At 32.9% G+C, this 20,606-nt stretch overlaps 1 protein-coding gene across 1 annotated transcript in view; it reads right to left on the bottom strand.

The window, feature by feature from the left end:
- Positions 1–18,762: 18,762 nt before the first annotated feature.
- LOC125065662 (allatostatin-A receptor) overlaps positions 18,763–20,606 on the bottom strand; it is a 132,149-nt gene continuing 130,305 nt past the window's right edge. Inside the window, exon 5 of the mRNA XM_047673419.1 lies at positions 18,763–19,101. Coding sequence (XP_047529375.1) covers positions 18,997–19,101 — 105 coding nt within the window. The 3' untranslated portion in view covers positions 18,763–18,996. The remainder of the gene's footprint in view (positions 19,102–20,606) is intronic.

The raw sequence follows: 20,606 nt of genomic DNA on the forward strand, positions 1-20,606 counted from the left end.
ACCACTAATTTTGGACAAATCTCCAAACTTACACATTATTTCATAAAATAACAAATTTATCATCATAATATCAGTAAAAAATTGTATTTATTGTTATTGTTTAAAAAACTGAATTATAGTGCACACATTAAATCCTCACTGGGTATTATGATCTTACTTCGTAATTCCTTACGATCTGTTTATTTTGCGCTATGTCAGTCAATGTACGTAGATACGTCTAATGCATGATCTCTTACGAATATATTTAAGATTTTTTACGACACAACTCAAAAGTGCTTAAAAATTCGCGATGACAAAGCTGAGATAATGATAGCAATTTCGTAAGTACTTCAGGTATTTGTTTTAAAAGTGACTCTTAAACGGCTAAAACTTTTTTTAAGTTCGGCGAATGCAAAATATTTCTCTACTGAGATGGATTTTCCTTGTAACAAAGCTACTGTTGTATGCTATGTTAAGCAAAGATTAGCTTACTACGCTTATTACGAATAAGTACTAAAACACATAGGAAGCCAACACAATGTATAATTTTATGATATATAGTACTAGCTACCCTTCTCGGCTTCACAAGTATATAATAAGGGTGTGGATATAACTTTAAGATTGTAGAACTGTGTAGTAGGTTTGAAGACCTCCGTTGTCGAGTAGTGTGTACACCGGTTTTCATGGGTCCTCCGAGGTCTCGGGTTTGATTCCCGGCCGAGTCGATATAGGAAAAGTTCTTTAGATTTTTATGTTGTCTTGGGTCTGAGTGTTCTGTGGTACCGTCGTTACTTCTGATTTTCCTTAACATAAGTGCTTTAGCTACTTACATTGGGATCAGAGTAATGTATGTGATGTTGTCCAATATTAAAAAAAAAAAGAACAATATAATTTGTTGATTGATGTTGTCCAATATTAAAAAATGTTTTTTTTTTTTCAGCTGATTTCTACTGTAATATGTATGTATTATATACAAACCTTCCACTTGAATCAACCTGTTTTTCATGAAAACCGTATTGAAATCCGTTGCGTAGTTCAAAAGAACTACGCGTACAGGCGTCGGAGAGAGACTACATTTTATTAATAAATAATAATTTTATAAATTGAGAAATTTACCAACACAATTGAATTATATGCAAACTCATCATGCACAACTCAACAATACTAAGTATTACTGTTTGGTGATAGAATATCTGATGAGTGGTACCTACCCAGACGGGCTTGCACAAACCGCTGCCATCTATCAAAATGTTAATAAAATTTTGGCAGTAATTGTTAGGATAATATAGCGGAAGCGATTAGCGGAATTTGAAACGAAATTGTCGCCATCTTTGTGACGTCATTGTTCTAAGTAAACCCTCTTTTCTAAATAACGTCATCACTCCCAGTTGAACACCTTTTCGCAATACAATACGAATCTCGAATCGTCTTGTGACAGATTTTATTTTATCTTTATTATTTTATACAAGATTTTTTTTACTTCGTTGCTTTTATTACGCCTTACCCATTTATCTTTATACATCAAACTTATGTAACTAGTAAAAAAATATTTTCAATGTTTACTTGGTGTAAGCCCGTCAAGGGAGGTACCATCACATATTCTACCAACCAACTGCAATAATTCAAATTGTCATATGTCGGCTTAAAGGTTGAGTATGTTACGGGGCCAAAAAAACATGGTTAAACAAGTCTTTTTTTGTTTATTCGTTTACCTGAGTACTTCGGTATTTTATTACGAGATTTATTTATTTTTCAAGTTTGCAAGGAAAAATATACATTCATGGAAATAATAATCATTATATATAAAGATTATATTATACGGCAAGGCAGAGAGGCAATTAGTTCACTTGATGGTAAAAGGTCACAATCAAAACATGGATGGCTGAACATTCCTTGAAATAGTATCTTAATTTGTCCTTGTAATTCTGGCTCATTTACTCTTCACACCGAAACACAGCAATACTAATGAATACAGCTTCGTATATACATACATATGTATATATGAGTGAAGAGACAGAGACGACGAAGCATAAAATATAACTAATTACTATAAATATGTACTACTACTTGACGTTATTACTTTTTTATTCAATTTGCTGTCGAAACACTTGGATCTTGGAGTAGTGGTGCAAAAAGCTTCATCAAAAGTATAACACCTCGCCTTATTGCCTCCACTTGTGACAGGAGGGCTGGTTCGTTTTTAGCCCAGAGGATCGGAATTGCGATTCAACGGGGAAATGCTGCTATCATTGTTGGCACAATTCCACGCGGTCAAGATTTAAACAGTAACTATTTTTAATTCATATTTATATATATTTAAGCACTTAATGTTTTTAAATAAACTACTTATATATAATTTTTTTTTCAATGATGTTATTCAGCATTAAGAGGTCAACAGCCGCGACCTTTATGCTAATCACACAAATCCAACCTTTAATTTGCGTGCCTACTAATAAAGTTCAATGCAAACGTTAATTGCACTGTGAGTGGTCAAACAAGGTAGTGCCCAAGTTCCTGGATGCAAAAAAATAAATAGCACTGCGGCTACCATTAAAAATTCTTTAGGTTCAAATGAAATTTCAATTGCGTTAAATATTTTTTCCGTTTGCAAAAGCTTTTCAAGGCTACTTCCATTCCATATGAAAATTTACCAAGTAATAATGGAGTGTTAAATAAACACATTCATAATGTAATAATAATTCACGCATTAATAAATCTTACTCATGATTTCAAACCGTTTTGGTAATACAATCATATATAACATCTCAGTTTGTGAGGAAACAAACCAACTATTATTTAAATTATACTCGAGAGATATTCTACTCACGTTGCTTTGTTCATTTTGATGAATATTCCATATACATCTTGATATGAGACGGACCGAGTACTCTGTCTTCTAAGTGTATAGCTTACAGGCAGCTACTCCACTTTATGCAATTTGATAGCTTTATATTTAAAATTTTAGCAGTGTACTCAGTTGAGATGTTGGCATCACTCCAGCACCTTTTGGAACTTTTGGAGAGCCAAAATGCATGTATATATTTTTATACTATCTTATTATTAATTTTAAGGATAGTAATAGGAGTACTAATAACCTGATATTATTTGTATTAATAATTCAGCATGTGCTGGTTGTGAAGATAAATGTGGAATATCTAAGATGTGTGTTATGTGATGTGAGAATTGAAGCAGTTTATCCAGTAAGTTCCAAATCCTTCTAACAAGAAAACTAAATTGATATTGCAATTTGGTTTCCAAAGTTTTTGAGGTAAGATGTATACTGAGCCAAAAACAAATTGTTAATATATGGATTTACATATATCTAGTTGTTGAAGTTCTGCCACCAACGAACAAGAAAAACGAACAATATAAACTCAAAGATGCGTTTACTGTCTGGCTATTGAGCTATGTATCTGATAGTTCAAACAAAAAAATATAGTGACATTATAATCTAGACGCAACTTATAATGACTCTAATATAACCTAACAGTGGTTAGAACGCGTGCATCTTAACCGATGATTTCGGGTTCAAACCCAGGCAGGCACCACTGAATTTTCATGTGCTTAATTTGTGTTACTAATTCATCTCGTGCTCGGCGGTGAAGGAAAACATCGTGAGGAAACCTGCATGTGTCTAATTTCAACGAAATTCTGCCACATGTGTATTCCGCCAACCCGCATTGGAGCAGCGTGGTGGAATATGCTCCAAACCTTCTCCTCAAAGGGAGAGGAGGCCTTTATCCCAGCAGTGGGATATTTACGGGCTGCTAATGCTAAAAAAAAAAACTCTTACAAAGGGGTGAGGTCTGTGCTGTGCATTTTTATGTCATATGTCGGACTGGCATATGGTCACTGCTATATGGGCGCTATTTATATTTCGTACATGACCGGATAGTTATTTGATGAGTGGATGGTACCTAAACCGGCTTGCACAAAACCCTACCAAGCATACTACGTAAAATAAAACATATTTATTCATTTACTTTATAAATTCATATCAGAGTTAATAAATAGAAAAAGCTTTCACGTGTTATCAATATTTAATCTCGAATATTTTTAATAAAATTCGTTTTTTTTCCATGAATTGTTCTTTTTTTAAATAAGTCAAATCCATCGAATTGATTGAATTTATAATTTATTTTTCCTAGCAAATATTATTGTATATTCTGTAAATTATTTGTTTTTCTTCACACAGTTGTTTTTCCTGGCACAACCTGTAAACACTACCAAATTCTATACTCTAAGCTGCTATTGGTAATGTCTTGACAAGAATACCCATTAATTTTCAATGGCACGATCTGGCATTTGAATCCAGGACTTCGACGTATGCGTCCTTATAAGCTAACCATTCGACCAGCGAGGCAGTTAAAAGGCCTCCGAGAAATTGATTTACGATTCAACGAGGAAATGGTTGAAGAATTCTTGACACGATTTCACGTGATGATTATTTGTAAAGTATAAATTTTGTATTAGCCGACTTTAAAAAGAAGGTAATTGAGCTTCATTGTTTTTTTTCTGTGTCTATGTTCCTCTATAGCTTTGTCGATTATATGATCTAATATGAATAATGTCATTATCAGATACTCAACAGCACTAATCAGATGTTCTACAGCCAAACAAAAGTACTGAGTATTGTTGGGTTTCGGTTTGAAGGATGAGTGAGCCAGTGTAACTACAGGCACAAGGGACATAACATCTTAGTTCTAAAGGTTGGTGGCGCATTGCCGATGTAAGGAATGGTTAATATTTCTTACAGCGCCATTGTTTATGGGCGGTGGTGACCACTTGCCCAGGTGACCCATATGCTATGCATATAATTTTTATCATAAATAAATATTTGTCTCGTTTAATGATTAATTAAATAATACGCCTTAGTATTAGTATTATTGGTATTTGATTTTCAGTCAGCGACGTGACTAAACCATGACGATAATCACCCAGAAACGAATCGAACTACCCAATAAACAACGTCAATGCACTTGGAATAGTTAATAATAATAATATTATGACTTTTGATTAACACCAAAACAATGTAAAACGGTGGAAAACAATTCGTTTAAACTGTAAATTCAATCGAGTGTGTTTACAATTGCGACAAAACAGTTCTTAATCATAATCATGTTTGTCTTGACTTAGCTGTTCCGTGTGTATAAGCTTGTAGTTAATTTTGTTCCACTTAGTTAGGAATTCCATTTGAACTTGTTCATTTTCAGTCAATCCTAACAAAGGAAAGACCGAATGTAAGTGCCGTACTGTCATTAACACGGACATTGTAAGGCTTAAATCCATTTATGACATCATCATGCAGATATTTCGCAAAAACGACCACTTCGTGGTGATGGATGTGCGATCAGTAACTTTATCGAATACTACTTATTTTGATTTCAAGTAGAATTAAGTAATGATTGTAATATGTTAGCTTTTATTTATTTTTTTCATAACGTTTTCAAATGACTGACTCGGAGTCTAATGGATTATTATTTTTAAGATAAGATTTTTGAATATTCATCATTAAAGAGGGACAAGTGGAGGATTAATTATAGGAGCTATTTCAGATGTTAAAAATTCGAAAATCGGTATTTAAGCTAAATTATTTCGGTTATTGAATTAAAGGCGGATTTCAAATTTTGAAATTGATTACCTAAGATTCTAAAATTCCAAATAAGAATGATCTGTAGACAACGCAGGTAACTAAAATCTCTATATATACATATAAGTACTTAGTGGACTTAACATGTCCGGGGAAGAAAAGCAACAGCGCTAATATTGTATTTAATGAAAACTTTAGTAAATTAGTTATTTTAAATTTCATTGTACCATTTTGACACTTAATAGTAATCGGTCAGACGGTGCCGAAGTAAATTAATCTGGAACAGACATACCTTAATTATGAACATATATGAATGGCAAATACATCAGATAAGACTGAAAAACCGTCGTATCAAAAGTTTCAGATTCGTTTTACGGCATTAAGACAAATAGCTTAATTGAGAGTATGCGACGTCGGAGCATGCGGGTTCAAATCTTGCTTCGTCGTTACTTTTGTTGTAACTTCCAATATAAGTTACCTTTACTGGGGCTACACAAACATAAATAATAATAATTTTAGATTAGTAACCTATTTTATTTACCATCATTTATTAATCGTAGATTTTTGTTTTTAGGGCTTCGTAGCCAAATGGCAAAAAACGGATCCCTTATAGATTCGTCACGTATATCACAGCCACATAGAATAGAAAAAAAACAACTAAATTTTGGTCTTGACCATACCCGATTTCTTATGTGCTGCTGTCGTCCCATAATCACCGGGACAAGAATCGACTTACGCTTTTAATAATATTGTTTGTAAGCAGAATTTGAAAAATAGCAAACGTCTGCAGTAAAGTTCATGGCTGAATATATCTATAAAAAACTTACTTATTAGATAAGATCAAAACAAATTATAAATGGATGTAGGTTTAAGCTTTGTTATAAATATATATTGCTGTTCATTTTTTTAAATCGATACAAACTAACATAGCTATGAAAATATGTTTGCAAGAAAACTATATTTTATTTTTATTTAACTGCCAATCGAGCGTAACAATCCATCTATACTTGCAAGTGAAGGGGCGTTTTTTGTAATGACTAATTGAATCTTCTAAACCAATAATTTATTTAAAAGGTTTCGTATAGAATTAAAAAAAAATTACATACACAACTTTGTTAAATTATCTGACCAAACATGTCTTAATATACTTGGTAGGGCTTTGAAATAATAAAAAAAAAACATTTTTTTTTTAATAATGAATAAAAAATTTTTTTAAATATTTTGTAAAAAAGCAAGTATAGTGGGTTTAAGCATACCTTTATAGTTACTCTACATGCAATGCTTGTTTTTATTTTAAGTGTATTGTGATGACGTCGACAATGTAAAATAAAGCCTATCACTTCTCACACATATATTCACCAAGTCTACATGTCGATACAGAGACGGGGTTTAATAACTAATCGTATATAACTACTACTAGACTTATGATGTAATTCTTTTATGTACTTGTAAATACTACAATATTAAAAGAAAAATAATCTCCACCCTAACTTAATCGTACCCATTATCAAATCGTATGCGAAAAACACGTGGTTGATTCGAACGAAAATTTATTGCTCTAAGAATGCTTTTAAGACCTTTGTAATAATATATATTACATAAAATTAATGTGTTTATAATGTTAGTACTTATTGTTCAAACGTTTTCAAGAAAATTATACGAAATATGTTTACCAATCGCGTGACAGATTCAAAACGAAAACTCTCATGCGATGTTAAGGCTCTGACACACTTGGGCAAGAGAGGAATGTCTTACATTTTAAAATAATAACCGAAATGTTTTAAGGTAAAATCGTCTTAGAAAATCGCGATCTCGTCTGTCTAAACTTACTTTTAATTGCCTTTATGCTATTGAGGTTTTATATTATAAGCTTTGTTCAGGAAATTGATATGATTCACGATTGAAGAAAAAAAATTATATGATAAAAAGAAATACCAACGTTTATAAGAATCAATAGATTTTCAAGCTTTAAACGCATTAAAATATATTTTTATTAATAAAAAAATGTATTGTGCAAGCTCGTTTACCCACCCAGTCATCAGATATTCTACCGTCAAACAGCAGTACTCAGGATTGTTGTGTTACGGTTTGAAGGGTGAGTAAGCCAGTGTAACTACAGGCACAAGGGACATAACAACTTAGTTCCTAAGGTTAGTGGTGCATTGATGATGTAAAGAATGGTTAATATTTCTTATAGCACCATTGTCTGTGGGCGGTAGTGACCGCTTACCATCGGGTGGCCTATTTTCTCGTTCACCTACCGACACCATAAAAAAGAACACATGTCCTTATAGGTATATACCTAAGGCTCTGCGATTTATACGGCTTGACTATTGTTTCCTGTAATTTGCACTGATGATACACTTGTATTAGTGTCTGTGCTTGTGTTTATCAGTAGCGGTTATTCTAATTATTATAAAGCCCAATTTATAGCTGTCTCTATCTGTTTGACCAAAACGAAATCGAAGGTTAAGGGAAGGTTTAGTAATTACACATTTTCAGTTAAAGAAGTTTTAAGAAGGTTTCTATAAGGCCAAGATTACATAAATAGATATAACACGATAATTTTAATCTATGGTTCATATTCCGATAAATCCAACCAAGTTTTCACATTTTTAATTTTTTTTGCCAATACTAGCACAAATTGTTACCTGACATAACTTTTTTGCACAAGTGTAGTAGTAGCTTTAGAAACGATTCCGTGTGGTCAATCCGTTATATTAAGGTAGTTCTACACAGTAAATATGAAATGGTAAGCAGCTAATAATTTGCATACAAAATCGTGTACTATTTTCTCCGGTGACATTTTCTGCCTAATCATTTCGTAATAAATTGTGATTTATTATAATTTCACGAATACAAATAACAAATTATGCAGATTGTTATATTTATGTTTTAAGTATCAATTTACATTTCAATTTACAATTTATAGTTTTAGTTTGAAAGTAAAATCTGCCTGAAAAATATTGATCAGCAGTTATTGTCTTTACGGCGCTGGCTATGGTGAGCTTGCGTAATAGCTTTGACATTAATATAACACAATCATAGTGATATGCAAGCACCCGCAACTGGTCACCAAAAGGAGAGGAAGCCTTAGCCCTGCAGTGAGTCATTTACAGATTAATGTGGTCGTAAGTTGCCTTAACGGGATAAATGGATAATATCCAACAGTAAAATATTTTCTGTCTATTTTCGGTACCCAATTATATATATTTTAAGGCCAAATTAGTATTATTGTCTTCCGGTAGATTAGCGGTGCGTTGTCGATGCAAATAATGGTTAATATATCTTACAATACTAATTGTCTATGGGCAGTGGTGGTCGCTTACCATCAGGTGGTCCATTTGCTAATCGACCGAACTATTTCATATATAAAAATAAATAATAACAATTGGTCTTTGCATAGTCAATTACCCGTCAATCATAAGTGGGCACCCATTTGCATATATCCAAAGTGCCTCGTACTAGTCGATGGTCACTTTCAGTATTAAACTTGGTGACCACAGAGACATCTCTAATTATCCGTAACTTGTCTGTTATGATTAACACTATCTTATTTTTAGTCACAGCGTCGCGGCTCTCCCATATACACTTCCGTTGGAGTTGTTTCATAAAGAATGAGTTATTAGAAAAAGCCCCTCTTATTCCAGTACACACGCAACTACTACTACTACTACTTCCGGTAGATAAGCATCTGCTTCCTGTGATTCCTAACGCAGTAGGCGTTAGGAATCACAGCACCGATTCGCTGCAAGTCTGTACACCCACACCTGCGGATACGTCTTCGTGCCTCCTTCAACTTCTTAATCCAAATGTGTCGAGGTAGGTGCGTAAACGTGCACAACTTTAAGGCTATATATCTCGGTTAGCTTAATAATGAGGTACGTAACCCTTGTCGACACACTGGATATTTCGGAGTCTTTATGTACCAGAAACCCGGCCCTGCCTTGGGATTGCTGGTCTCACTTCCTGAAGTACATAAAATGGTCAGAATCTATGGGGATCTTGTCATTTCCTTCTTATCGGACTACGTAGAGACTTAAAACGTGCCATCTTATGTACTTCAGTTTTTCTTCCAGCTGCACCAGGTGGACAGTTTGTTAGGGCGACCGTTTGTTACAGGGAGATCCTTGGCACCCCCTGCCCTGCCGTAACCAGGAATATTAGGGCCGACGTGGACTTGGTGCCGTGGCTATTGCACTTACCATTAGATGTTAAATTTTACAAATTTTAACATACCAAATTATTTCATTAAAAAAAATCAAACAATAAAAAATTATAATTGAAAAACGCAAAACCAATAATCCTTTTTTTTTATGAAAAAGAACTTAATTTTTCTGCTAAAAGTCCAACAAACCCCACTGACATTCATTCACTAAAAAGGGTTTCAACAACGTCATTAAATACAAATTATTATAAACGCATTGTTCCTTTGTACGGTTCTACGGTTCACAATAGAAAGAGCTTTGCAAAACGAAGGGGTTCCCTTAAAGGCGCGGAGTCGTACAAATGACATTCGATAAAAATGATAAATTATATTTTCACGAGAGGTTACTTGACTTCTTTGGAACGCGTTGTATTGTTATAGCTGTCAAAAGGTTTTTGGACCTACGCCACTTTGATGGTTTACTTTTGTGACGTAGTTTGTAAGGGTTGAGTTCTTTCAAAATCGTTTAAAACTTAATTCTGAGTGATACTTCATAAGGTATTGGGTGAAATGAAAGAGGTCAAAATCTAAGTGTAACCTTTGAGATAGGGCTTCAGTAAAGCTTATCTGGGTACAACCTAATTAACAGTTATCTTGTCGCTTTCAAAAGTGGTTTCTACAAATGTAATTATAAATACAAAAAACACATTAACAAAGTAAGTGAGAGTACTTTATGCTCCTAGCTTATTTGTCGTTGGACAAAAGTCTATAACGTCACGAATATTTAAACAAAGAACATGTTTTAACGGATTTTGTAATGTTAAAACCGATTAACTATAAGAGTTGAAATGACAAAGTACTTTATGAATCTTTTTTCTTATCTATAAAAATATATATCATATTGCGGAGTCCCCAGGAATAGATGTTGCCCTTTCCAAATCCGGCTCTGGGTTTGCCTTCACACTATTAATCAAAGTACAAATGGTCACAAGGGACAGCACAAGGTCCATAATTGATATCAAAAGTATAGAAATAAAAAAAGTTAACAGTTTTTTTCGTAACTATTTCTGTTAACTGTAAACAAAGTAAATTGGAAATGAGTAATGTTACGGTTTACAATCTGTAAAAACAAACTCTTAACACAACACCAATAAACCCACAATAAATTATCGAGTATTTCGTTTTTCACTGATCCGTTCTCAGAAAACGCTTAATTTTGAAGCTTTTAAATTTATTGCATGTTGTTTTGTTTGAATCACGAATAATTTTGACTCATATTTAATTATCTATGAGAAGAGATTAAATTTACATAACTCATCCATATATATATATATACATATATATATATATATATATATATATATATTTTTTAAAAAACATGACGTCAGCAATGCTGACGTCATGTTTTTTAAAACAAGCCGGGACAAGCCACTCCGTCATATATTATGATGATATTGTTATGATGTCTTTTCTTTTGAGTCACTTTGGTATGATTACATGGTCTACTTTGAAGCTAGTGTATTAGGATGCGTCTTTAGCCTCTCTGATACTTCTGTGTAGTCATGAGGAATTCTTACAGTAGACATTCCGAGATGGTTGTGAATTTTATTGTTGTTTAACCACCCTTAAATGCACCCTTTATTTGAAAGGGTGGCACAAGGCTGATATAAGATACCTACCTAATATCAGAATTTAATAATGTTTCGACTTTTTTCATAGCATATATCTCCTTCATCAGACAATTTCTTACTTATTTATACTGTATTTGATGTAATAAGCAAATTAAAAATAAATAAAAGTAAAACAAGTTTTGAGCTCATGCTCTATAATTGGTCGTCGTTATAGTAAAACGAAACGTTCGAAGAAGGTCAGACAGGTGAGAGGGATAAACTAATCTGTCATTGGTTAAAAATAGATAGCACTTATCATTGACTGTGAAATAAAAATTAAAGATCAAGAGACAAATTCTTACTGATAATCGGAGATAGAGATCTATCCGTCATCTTAGATGAGTTATTGAAAACGGATGCAAAGCGATCATGGCTTGGATTAATTTAAAGTAAGAAAATTAAGAATTTATTGTAACATTTTTTAAGATTGTCTTGGTATTATAGGGCTGTAATAATTTTAACAAATGATTTTGCAGTAAAGTTTTTTAATTATTTATTGTTACTTTTACAAGAAATTTTGAATCATTGTGGGTTTGCTCTTGGAACTGGCGCCAAGTCATAGCTTCTGAAATATATATTGATATTTCCTCACAGGATATATTTAAGCAAAAAGTTTCTATGTTTTATTGTTCTGTCTTAGAGAGTTAGGGCCTTATATAATCCCAGTGAATATCATCGTATCATGAAGTTGCCAATAAGGTGGTTTTTCTGAGGATGTAGTCCAGTGAAATGGCAAAAAAGAACAAACAAAGAGTTTTGTACTATGTCGTTAAATCTTCTTCGTCGTTGCCGTAATTACGCAATTAATAAGACTGTTTCCTTGTTTAAAAAAATCAATTTCTTTCACCGGTACTTATCAGGTCCGAGGTGTTCATTTCCGAAATGGTGGTAGTTTTTTAACTCTCAATGAGTAAGTGTAACACTTGCATATTGAATAAAGATTTTTGACTTTGAGTTTGGAAGTTGAAAGTGTGTGATCTCTCGTACCTTGAAAAACATGTAAAGCAGTTCCTGCGACTGAACTCTTTCCGGCTTTTTAGGATTTATCATCCAAACGGATTATGAGTACGAGGGAATAGAGACCTGGGTTTAACTGAGAGATCCGGCAAGTATGTTCTGTTTTTATTTTTATAGTATTATTCAATAACAACGGCGTACACCTCCACCATGAATTATCGGCGTGCTTTGGTTAATGTCTTAGTGTGCGTAAGATGACTAAAATAACAAAAAGGACATCATAAAAGTCATACACCTACACATACACAAATTAGATTATATTATAATTAAAAAAATATACATATTCAGTGTAGACGGCTAGTGTCCTTGAGGACTGCCACCATAGCTTAAATTGGTTAGGAGGTTATCATAATTACAAAATATTTAAAAAGTATCGCTATTTACTACATATTAATAAGGGCTTTTTTTACACATATTTTTTACGAGTATTCATATACGGCAGTACATTTACTATGAATGAAAAAATAACAAAACAAACTTGTATTTCTTATGGTAATTTTAGATGAAATATATTAACCTGTTAAAGAATAAAGTAATATATCAACTAAGCTCACCTGCAAAGCAACGATAAGGCCTGTAACTCTCAGGGTGTACCCTATTCGTAGTCGTATAATATTATATTTTTGCGTAACACTGTTCATTAGCATTTTTTAGCATTAGCAGCCTGTAAATTTTCCCACTGCTGGGCTAAAGGCCTCCTCTCCCTTTGAGGAGAAGGTTTGGAGCACATTCCACCACGCTGCTTCAATGCGGGTTGGCGGAATACACATGTGGCAGAATTCCGTTGAAATTAGACACATGCAGGTTTCCTCACGATGTTTTCCTTCACCGCCGAGCACGAGATGAATTATAAACTCAAATTAAGCACATGAAAATTCAGTAGTGCCTGCCTGGGTTTGAACCCGAAATCATCGGTTAAGATGCACGTGTTCTAACCACTGGGCCATCTCAGCTCGTAACACTGTGATGTTTGCAAAATAATTTGCGTGCTTTAACTTTGCGTGAATGGTATTGTGTTTGAATAAATTTATTAAAGAACTACTTTCCGGGGGAGTGGTCAGGTGTTATGTACATTTTTACCTTTTTTAATCCCGACAACGTATACGCAAAATTTAATGGTGATGCGTTCAGTAACTACTAAGTTTCTTGTCGGTTCTTTTTGGTAGAATCTACATTTCGAACCGGTGGTAGCATTACTTTTACTTGAATAAAGTATATTTTTATTTGATGATTTGATTTGAGTATTTATGGCGTGAAAACGTATGATATTCGTTTTAAATATTTTTTAACGACTCTGTCTGAATATTTCTTGTTAGTTTTGGTATTTTGTGTTACCTGGTAACGGGAAGTATAATGCGTCAGTCAGTCATTGCAAGAATTATCGAGCAATTTATTAAGTTTATTAAACGTAAAAATAACAAGAATTGGAATTTAAAAGTACAACCAATAAAAAACATTTATATCTTTTGAACAGTCACGATAATATAAAATAAATACAAAAATTACAGCTCTGTTTCAATTTTTCTGATGGTGTAAATGAGTTTGTGTATATACTGTTTTTTTTCTAAATATTGAAAAATCTTTATTATAAGTATTTATTGCTTTGAACCAAACATTAGCGTGATTTAAAATCCTGTTTTACCACATAAAGTTTTATATATTTTAAAGTTTAACGCTTTTCAATAATTGAAACACTGATGATACACAGTCCACAGTACACAGCCCATCAACATCCCACTTCTGGCTAAAGGAGAATCTCACTCTTCAAGAGAAGGAATCCATCCCTGCTCTTAAAGAGGAAGGGGAGGAAGACGAAGGGTTTTTTTTATTAATTACGTAACTTATTCAACTATCAAGCTTGTTGAATAAATTACGTAATTGAAAGAGAACATGTTATAATAAATAACCTTCATTGAAGTACCACTTAAAATTAACGATTAATTAATTTACTCGTCTCCATTGTTGGTTCAACATGAGCGAAGGGAAATCAAGTGCCGGCGATCAATCATGGTCCACAAAAGAGGTCAGTATTGTCTCTTTTATTCTAGTTTAATTAAATGGATGGAATAACTTGGAGGTCTATAAAGGCTGGGGAAGAAAGGCTATAGAATTGATGGTCGTGTTGTTGGTTACACGCATGGAATTAATTGATTTCTGCTCTTTATATCGTCATAAATACGTCCTTATAAGGGTTTAATAAATGCTATATTTACTAACATGGGAAAATAAGGGCATAGAACATCTCAAACTGAGCTGGAAATTTTAGGCTCAAAGCCGTGTAAGCACTAATAAGTTTTCATGTACTTCGTTGTATCTTTGAAGAAGAATTGTGTCTTTTGGAGAAGCCGAGATGGCCCAATGGTTAGACCGCGTACATCTTATTTGATGATTGCGGGTTCAAACCCAGACAAGCCACCAACTATTGAATTTTCATATGCTTAATTTGTGTTTATAATTAATTACGAGCTCGGTGGTGAAGGTAAACATTGTGAGAGAACCTGCATGTGTCTAATTTCAAGGAAATTCTGCCACATGTCTTGAATGAATGCCATGAATCCACTTTCATCTCAAAGGGAGAGTAGGCCTTAGCCCAGCAAATTACAGGCTTTTACTATTTATTGTGTCCTTATACATAATTAATCTCGTGCCTACAAATTAAGAATAAAAATCTGTTTATTGCGGATGATATTCCGAAAATTTTATGAACGTCTACTAAACTGAAATGGAGCAGCGTTGTGCATACTCAACCATTTTCTTTGAATAAGATCGATCCTTCATAATGATCGGTAACGACGTTTAGGCAAATACTGCGTGGGGTACTCTCTAGTCAGGCAGACCGGTGACTAGAAGGAGGTAGTGAGATCCGATTGGATGCGGAAGTCAACCTTGAGCATTCTGCGACTTCATGCACGGACGCGCATTGGGTCAGGCTCTATAGTATTTCTTACATCAATAGGATTATATGGAAACTTTTATAATGCATTTACGATTTCACTATGAGGTTATTAAGTACCTTTATCCCCTCGCCTCGGCTTAACGAGGCTTTAATTTATTAATAAAGAAAATAAAATGATATAACTATAATTTATACCATATAGATGTCGGCAATAATATAGCTTTTAATTGGATCTAGTTCCTGAGATTACCCCCTACACATAAACAAACAAATTGTACCTTTAATTTTTGATTATGAATAAAATATTTTTAGTTATTTACAGAAACAGAACACCTATCCATTTAAGACGATTAAGGCTAAATGACATCCTTATTCTATTTTCCTTCGATACCGACCATAATATTTTAAACGATAAAAAAAAATGTTGCAGATTATGATTTATAACAAATATATGTATATGTACGGATAATCACAATCAGATGTAATATGTATTTTGATGATAATATTGCACAATCATCGGCGTCAATTAGCAGCTCTAATGAAAAGCCCTGTAATGGGGGAAATTAACGCAAATCGAGTATTATTTCCGATATAAATTAATCTTAGCTGTACACTCTTATATTGTAATTAGAAACGACGATAAAATAATATTTTAATTTTTAATGTTAGTAAATCGACGGCGTGCGACTCTTCTCTTTATTAGAAAATACTTTTAATTAATTAAAATACTGTAATTACGTGATAGTTGTGTTTTGTGCTTGTTCTTTACCCTAATAACGCCCACTAAGCCCGTAACCATTGACGACGATGTCAACAAGAATGATGTTCTCCGACATATATATATATATATAATAAATTAATTAAATTCAATGTAGAGTTGTTCATTCAAGCTCTTACACAGTACTTAATTCTTGGTATTCGAGCTGCCAATCAATATCAGAAACTCTAAAAAGATCGGCGTTATTTTTGTTATTGAATCAAAAATATTTTCAGATGAAATATACTGACTATATGGCGAATGTTTATTTGGAAACATTTATTATTATTTTCTCTTTGTAAATATTTTCCTCTTTGATGTCAAAATACCCTGGAACGATCCCGAGCTGGAGAGAATATATGTAAAAAATATTCCTTTTATTAATTGTTTATAATATTTTATTATTTTATAATATTTTTGTTATACCGAATGTTTAGAGGTACGTGTACACGAGTGAAGGAAACGAACGAATAAGGTATGATGGTTCGTTTTCAATCGATATTTAGATATACAATATTATTTCATGAAAAATGTTCTGATTCATGTATCATTTATATATCCATAAATTTCGTTGGTCTAGTGAGTTGACTTTAAGGATTTCTTGATTGGTCATAACCCGAGTCAGATTAAAAATCTTAAGTAGCTCAGTATATCTAGTACTAAATAATCTTGGGGCTTTGGAAAGTACGTAAAATCGGCCTCTGATGATAATGATCTTTCCAGTCGTGTAGGATTGGTGTCTCCTTATATTATGTAAGTAAAGCAAAAAATAGAGCATTTATGAGTAAGTAAACACTTTGGAAGTTATAGCTTCTATGCAATTTGATATTCTCCATTGCGAACCTGTAAAGTGTGACCGAATCGATTGTAGAGGGCATCATCATCATCATAGTTATATATTCATTTCAGTCGACAGCTGCTATAGTCTATTGACTAGATATAAGACCACAGATCTGGAGGTTCAGAGATCAAATCCCAGATTACACCGATATAAAGTTATTGTGGTTTTATGTCAAAACATTCTCAATAACAGCCAGAATCTGGAAGAAGAAAGTTAGTACATTCAAATTCCTCGCAGAGCACGTAAAGTGGTCCTGTCCGCGAACTATTTTCAGTCTTGGTGGATTTGCCGTCTCATCGGCTTAAGTGAGAGAAGGAAATAGAATAAGGAGCTCACCTGCGTTTGCAGACACATCTGTACACTATAATATATACTGCGTAACAAGCAGGTCTCCCCTGGCCCGTCGTAATCGAAATCAGTTAGGATGATATCATGATATTGATGTTATCGTAATTTTATACGTACTTTGTACGCCTATATACGTTTTTATAATTCAAGATTCCATGATTATTCCAATAATAAATCACGTGAAAACATTGTATTATAATAAGGATCATTAGAAAGCTTTTTTCTACGTATAATAAGGAAAGGAGATTGTATTGTAAGCGCGGACGTGTCGCGTGTAATGGCGCCTCATTTCCCGCTCTGATTCATAACCCGTGTCTAATCGTACCGACAGGATCATTTAGCCTACACCTATATACAATAAATCTTATTCATTGAATATTCATACAATACATATATATATAATATCCATTTCAACACCGTCACACAGATTAACAACATAGTTGGTCGATATTATGTAATATCTATAAGTCTATATACTGAATAAATACTGCCATTTATATTAGCATTAGCAGCCTGTAAATTTTCCCACTGCTGGGCTAAAGGCCTCCTCTCCCTTTGTGGAGAAGGTTTGGAGCATATTCCACCACGCCTCTCCAATGCGGGTTGGCGGAATACACATGTGGCAGAATTTCGTTGAAATTAGACACATGCAGGTTTCCTCACGATGTTTTCCTTCACCGCCGAGCACGAGATGAATTATAAACACAAATTAAGCACATGAAAATTCAGTGGTGCCTGCCTGGGTTTGAACCCGAAATCATCGGTTAAGATGCACGCGTTCTAACCACTGGGCCATCTCGGCTCTTTTTTATATTTGAGATCAATTTATAATCGGGTAAATAAAATACAAATTTAATTAAAACATTTACTTTCCGTAGTTTTACACAAAGCGTAATCAATAATTAACTAATTTATACATCATACAATAATATGTTTTTTTTTTTTTAATGAGGAATAAAGAAATTAAGCATTTTATGCCAAGTGCGTCATTTATACATTAATATTTAAAAAAAAAAAAAACTTCTACAACTAAGGCGATTCTATTTTAAAGTGCTAATTAAATTTAACTAATTCTATATTTAATGTAATTTATTTAAACTTATATTATTTCGATGTTTTAATATATATGTTAAATACTATTACATATTTCGTAATCACATTACATATAATCATTCTATTTACATGAAACAGTCGAATATTTCCATATTTGGGCTCAATAAATATGGAAATATACGTAAATGTTAGTATTTATAGTAGATATCTAATCGTCTAAATAGTTTTTTTAATATTTACAAATTGGCTACAATTAAAAAAAAATATTTACACCTCCAATCTAGAAATTAAATTATACAAGTCAAATTTATTTTCATTAAAACACACTACCTAAGAATATGTAACTATACAATACTATACATTATATATACAATTAATTCTATTTTTTTTATCTTTATACGGTGGTATTTATAACACAAACCAAGATTTTTTTTAATTATTTATTAGCTATAATAACAATTATTTATTATATATTTAACTACGAAAGAACAAATTGTATAATTGGATTATACGTTCTATTTCTAGATTTGCATTTTCATAATTTTAAATTTGCTTTATTGTTGATTATATGCGGTTCAACAAGTAAAATGGTAACTGTTACATAATAACAAATGATTATTTATGAGTCGCACACAAGTAGTAATTTATACTATAGTTGCTTGATCGGATGTGATGTGCGTGCGACTGCGTAGTGATTCTCAAACGATGTCGTGGCAGGAGTTACCGTTGCCAGTTCGTGTTGTCTTGGTTGGCTGTGGTCGTCCTGACATAGCCTCGGAGTACGGCGGCGGACAGTACATCACCTGGGCAGATATAATATTGATTACTAAGTGTATAATTAAAAAAAACAATATGATTACCTAATGTATATTTGTGTATAATTTTTTTTTAAATCACAGTATAATTAATTAAAACATTGCTTTAATAGTTTGTGAACTTTTTATAATTTAAAATGCTTTATGTTTATAAGCGTTTTCTTCGTGTAATATTTGCATTTTTCTTATATGAAATGGTAAATTAGTTGAACGTAAGTCACGTTATGTTTACCAGTGACTGGTTTGTACTGGCTATTATTATTTTGTTCGACAAACATTTGAAATATCGTATGTGTTGAATAACGAACGAGACACTTATTTCTGTGAATGTTTAGAGAAATAACGCTAAGTATTTTCCTACATTTTACTCGAGTCTGAGTTATTTTTAAAACGAACGCATTAACAATTAACGTAGTCTTTCTTCTTATAAAAAGTATGTCATAACAATTACATTACGGTTTGTTTTAATAAAACGTATAAAAGGATATTTCATCTCGATATTTTCGTTTACAAAATCTTTATTAAAGGAAGTATTGGCAAAAGACCTCGTACCAAATTATAAATAAATATTAGCTCTCCAATCAGAAGGCTCGCGGTGACTAAACGTGATCAAACAGAAAATTTAAAACGACGATATTGGGATAGAAAATCATGTTCGTTGATATTATATTGTTTATGCTCGTTCAATAGATTTCGCTTTTATTATATTATATTCAAATATATTTTTAAATTGATTTGGATTTGGTCCCACTACTTGGCTAACGCCTTCTCTCTCTTTGCGGTTCTCCGCAACCTTCAGCTCCAAACAGACATTTTCGAGCTAATGCCGTCACCCTGCTCCAATACAGAGGCACGTGTAGCAGAATTTCATTGACAATTAACCAAAATGTATGTATAACTAAATACCTGAAAAAATTATAACCTGCATACATCCCCAATTTGCTCCCTAGAAGGTTAAATTAACAAGAGCGTATCTCCATCCTTGTTATTCACTCTTGCTTCTTAATAAAATTCATCCAAATAGCTTCAGTGAAAGTGCAACAGACAGAAAGACAGACTTGCGTATTAACAATATCGAGTACGGATAAAATATACGTATATTGGTTCATATACTCGTAATTTATGACTTATTGAATTCCAACGACTGTTTCAGATACATGAATAATTCTGTAATATATCAAAATGTTACAAGCTCAGCTGGACGCCGCAATACCTCTTCAGTGTAAGGACGAACTTAAATGGCAGGAACCCATGTCATGTTACAGATGATATATTTATTTCCAATAAATAAAATAAAAATATAAACTTCCAATTATAAAGCTGAAATCATTTTTAAAAATATCGCGCACAATGGAACTTGGTATTGTAATTTATAAATTACTAGCTGAACAAACGGATGTACCTAGAGAATTTCTTTTAAAAAAAAATTTACTCCCACAAGGGGTGAATTAAATAAAAGCTTATATCCTTCACCATACCAAATTTCATCTTAA

The sequence above is a fragment of the Vanessa atalanta genome, chromosome 8 (assembly GCF_905147765.1).
Source record: "Vanessa atalanta chromosome 8, ilVanAtal1.2, whole genome shotgun sequence".
NCBI classification, from domain to species: Eukaryota; Metazoa; Arthropoda; class Insecta; order Lepidoptera; family Nymphalidae; genus Vanessa; species Vanessa atalanta.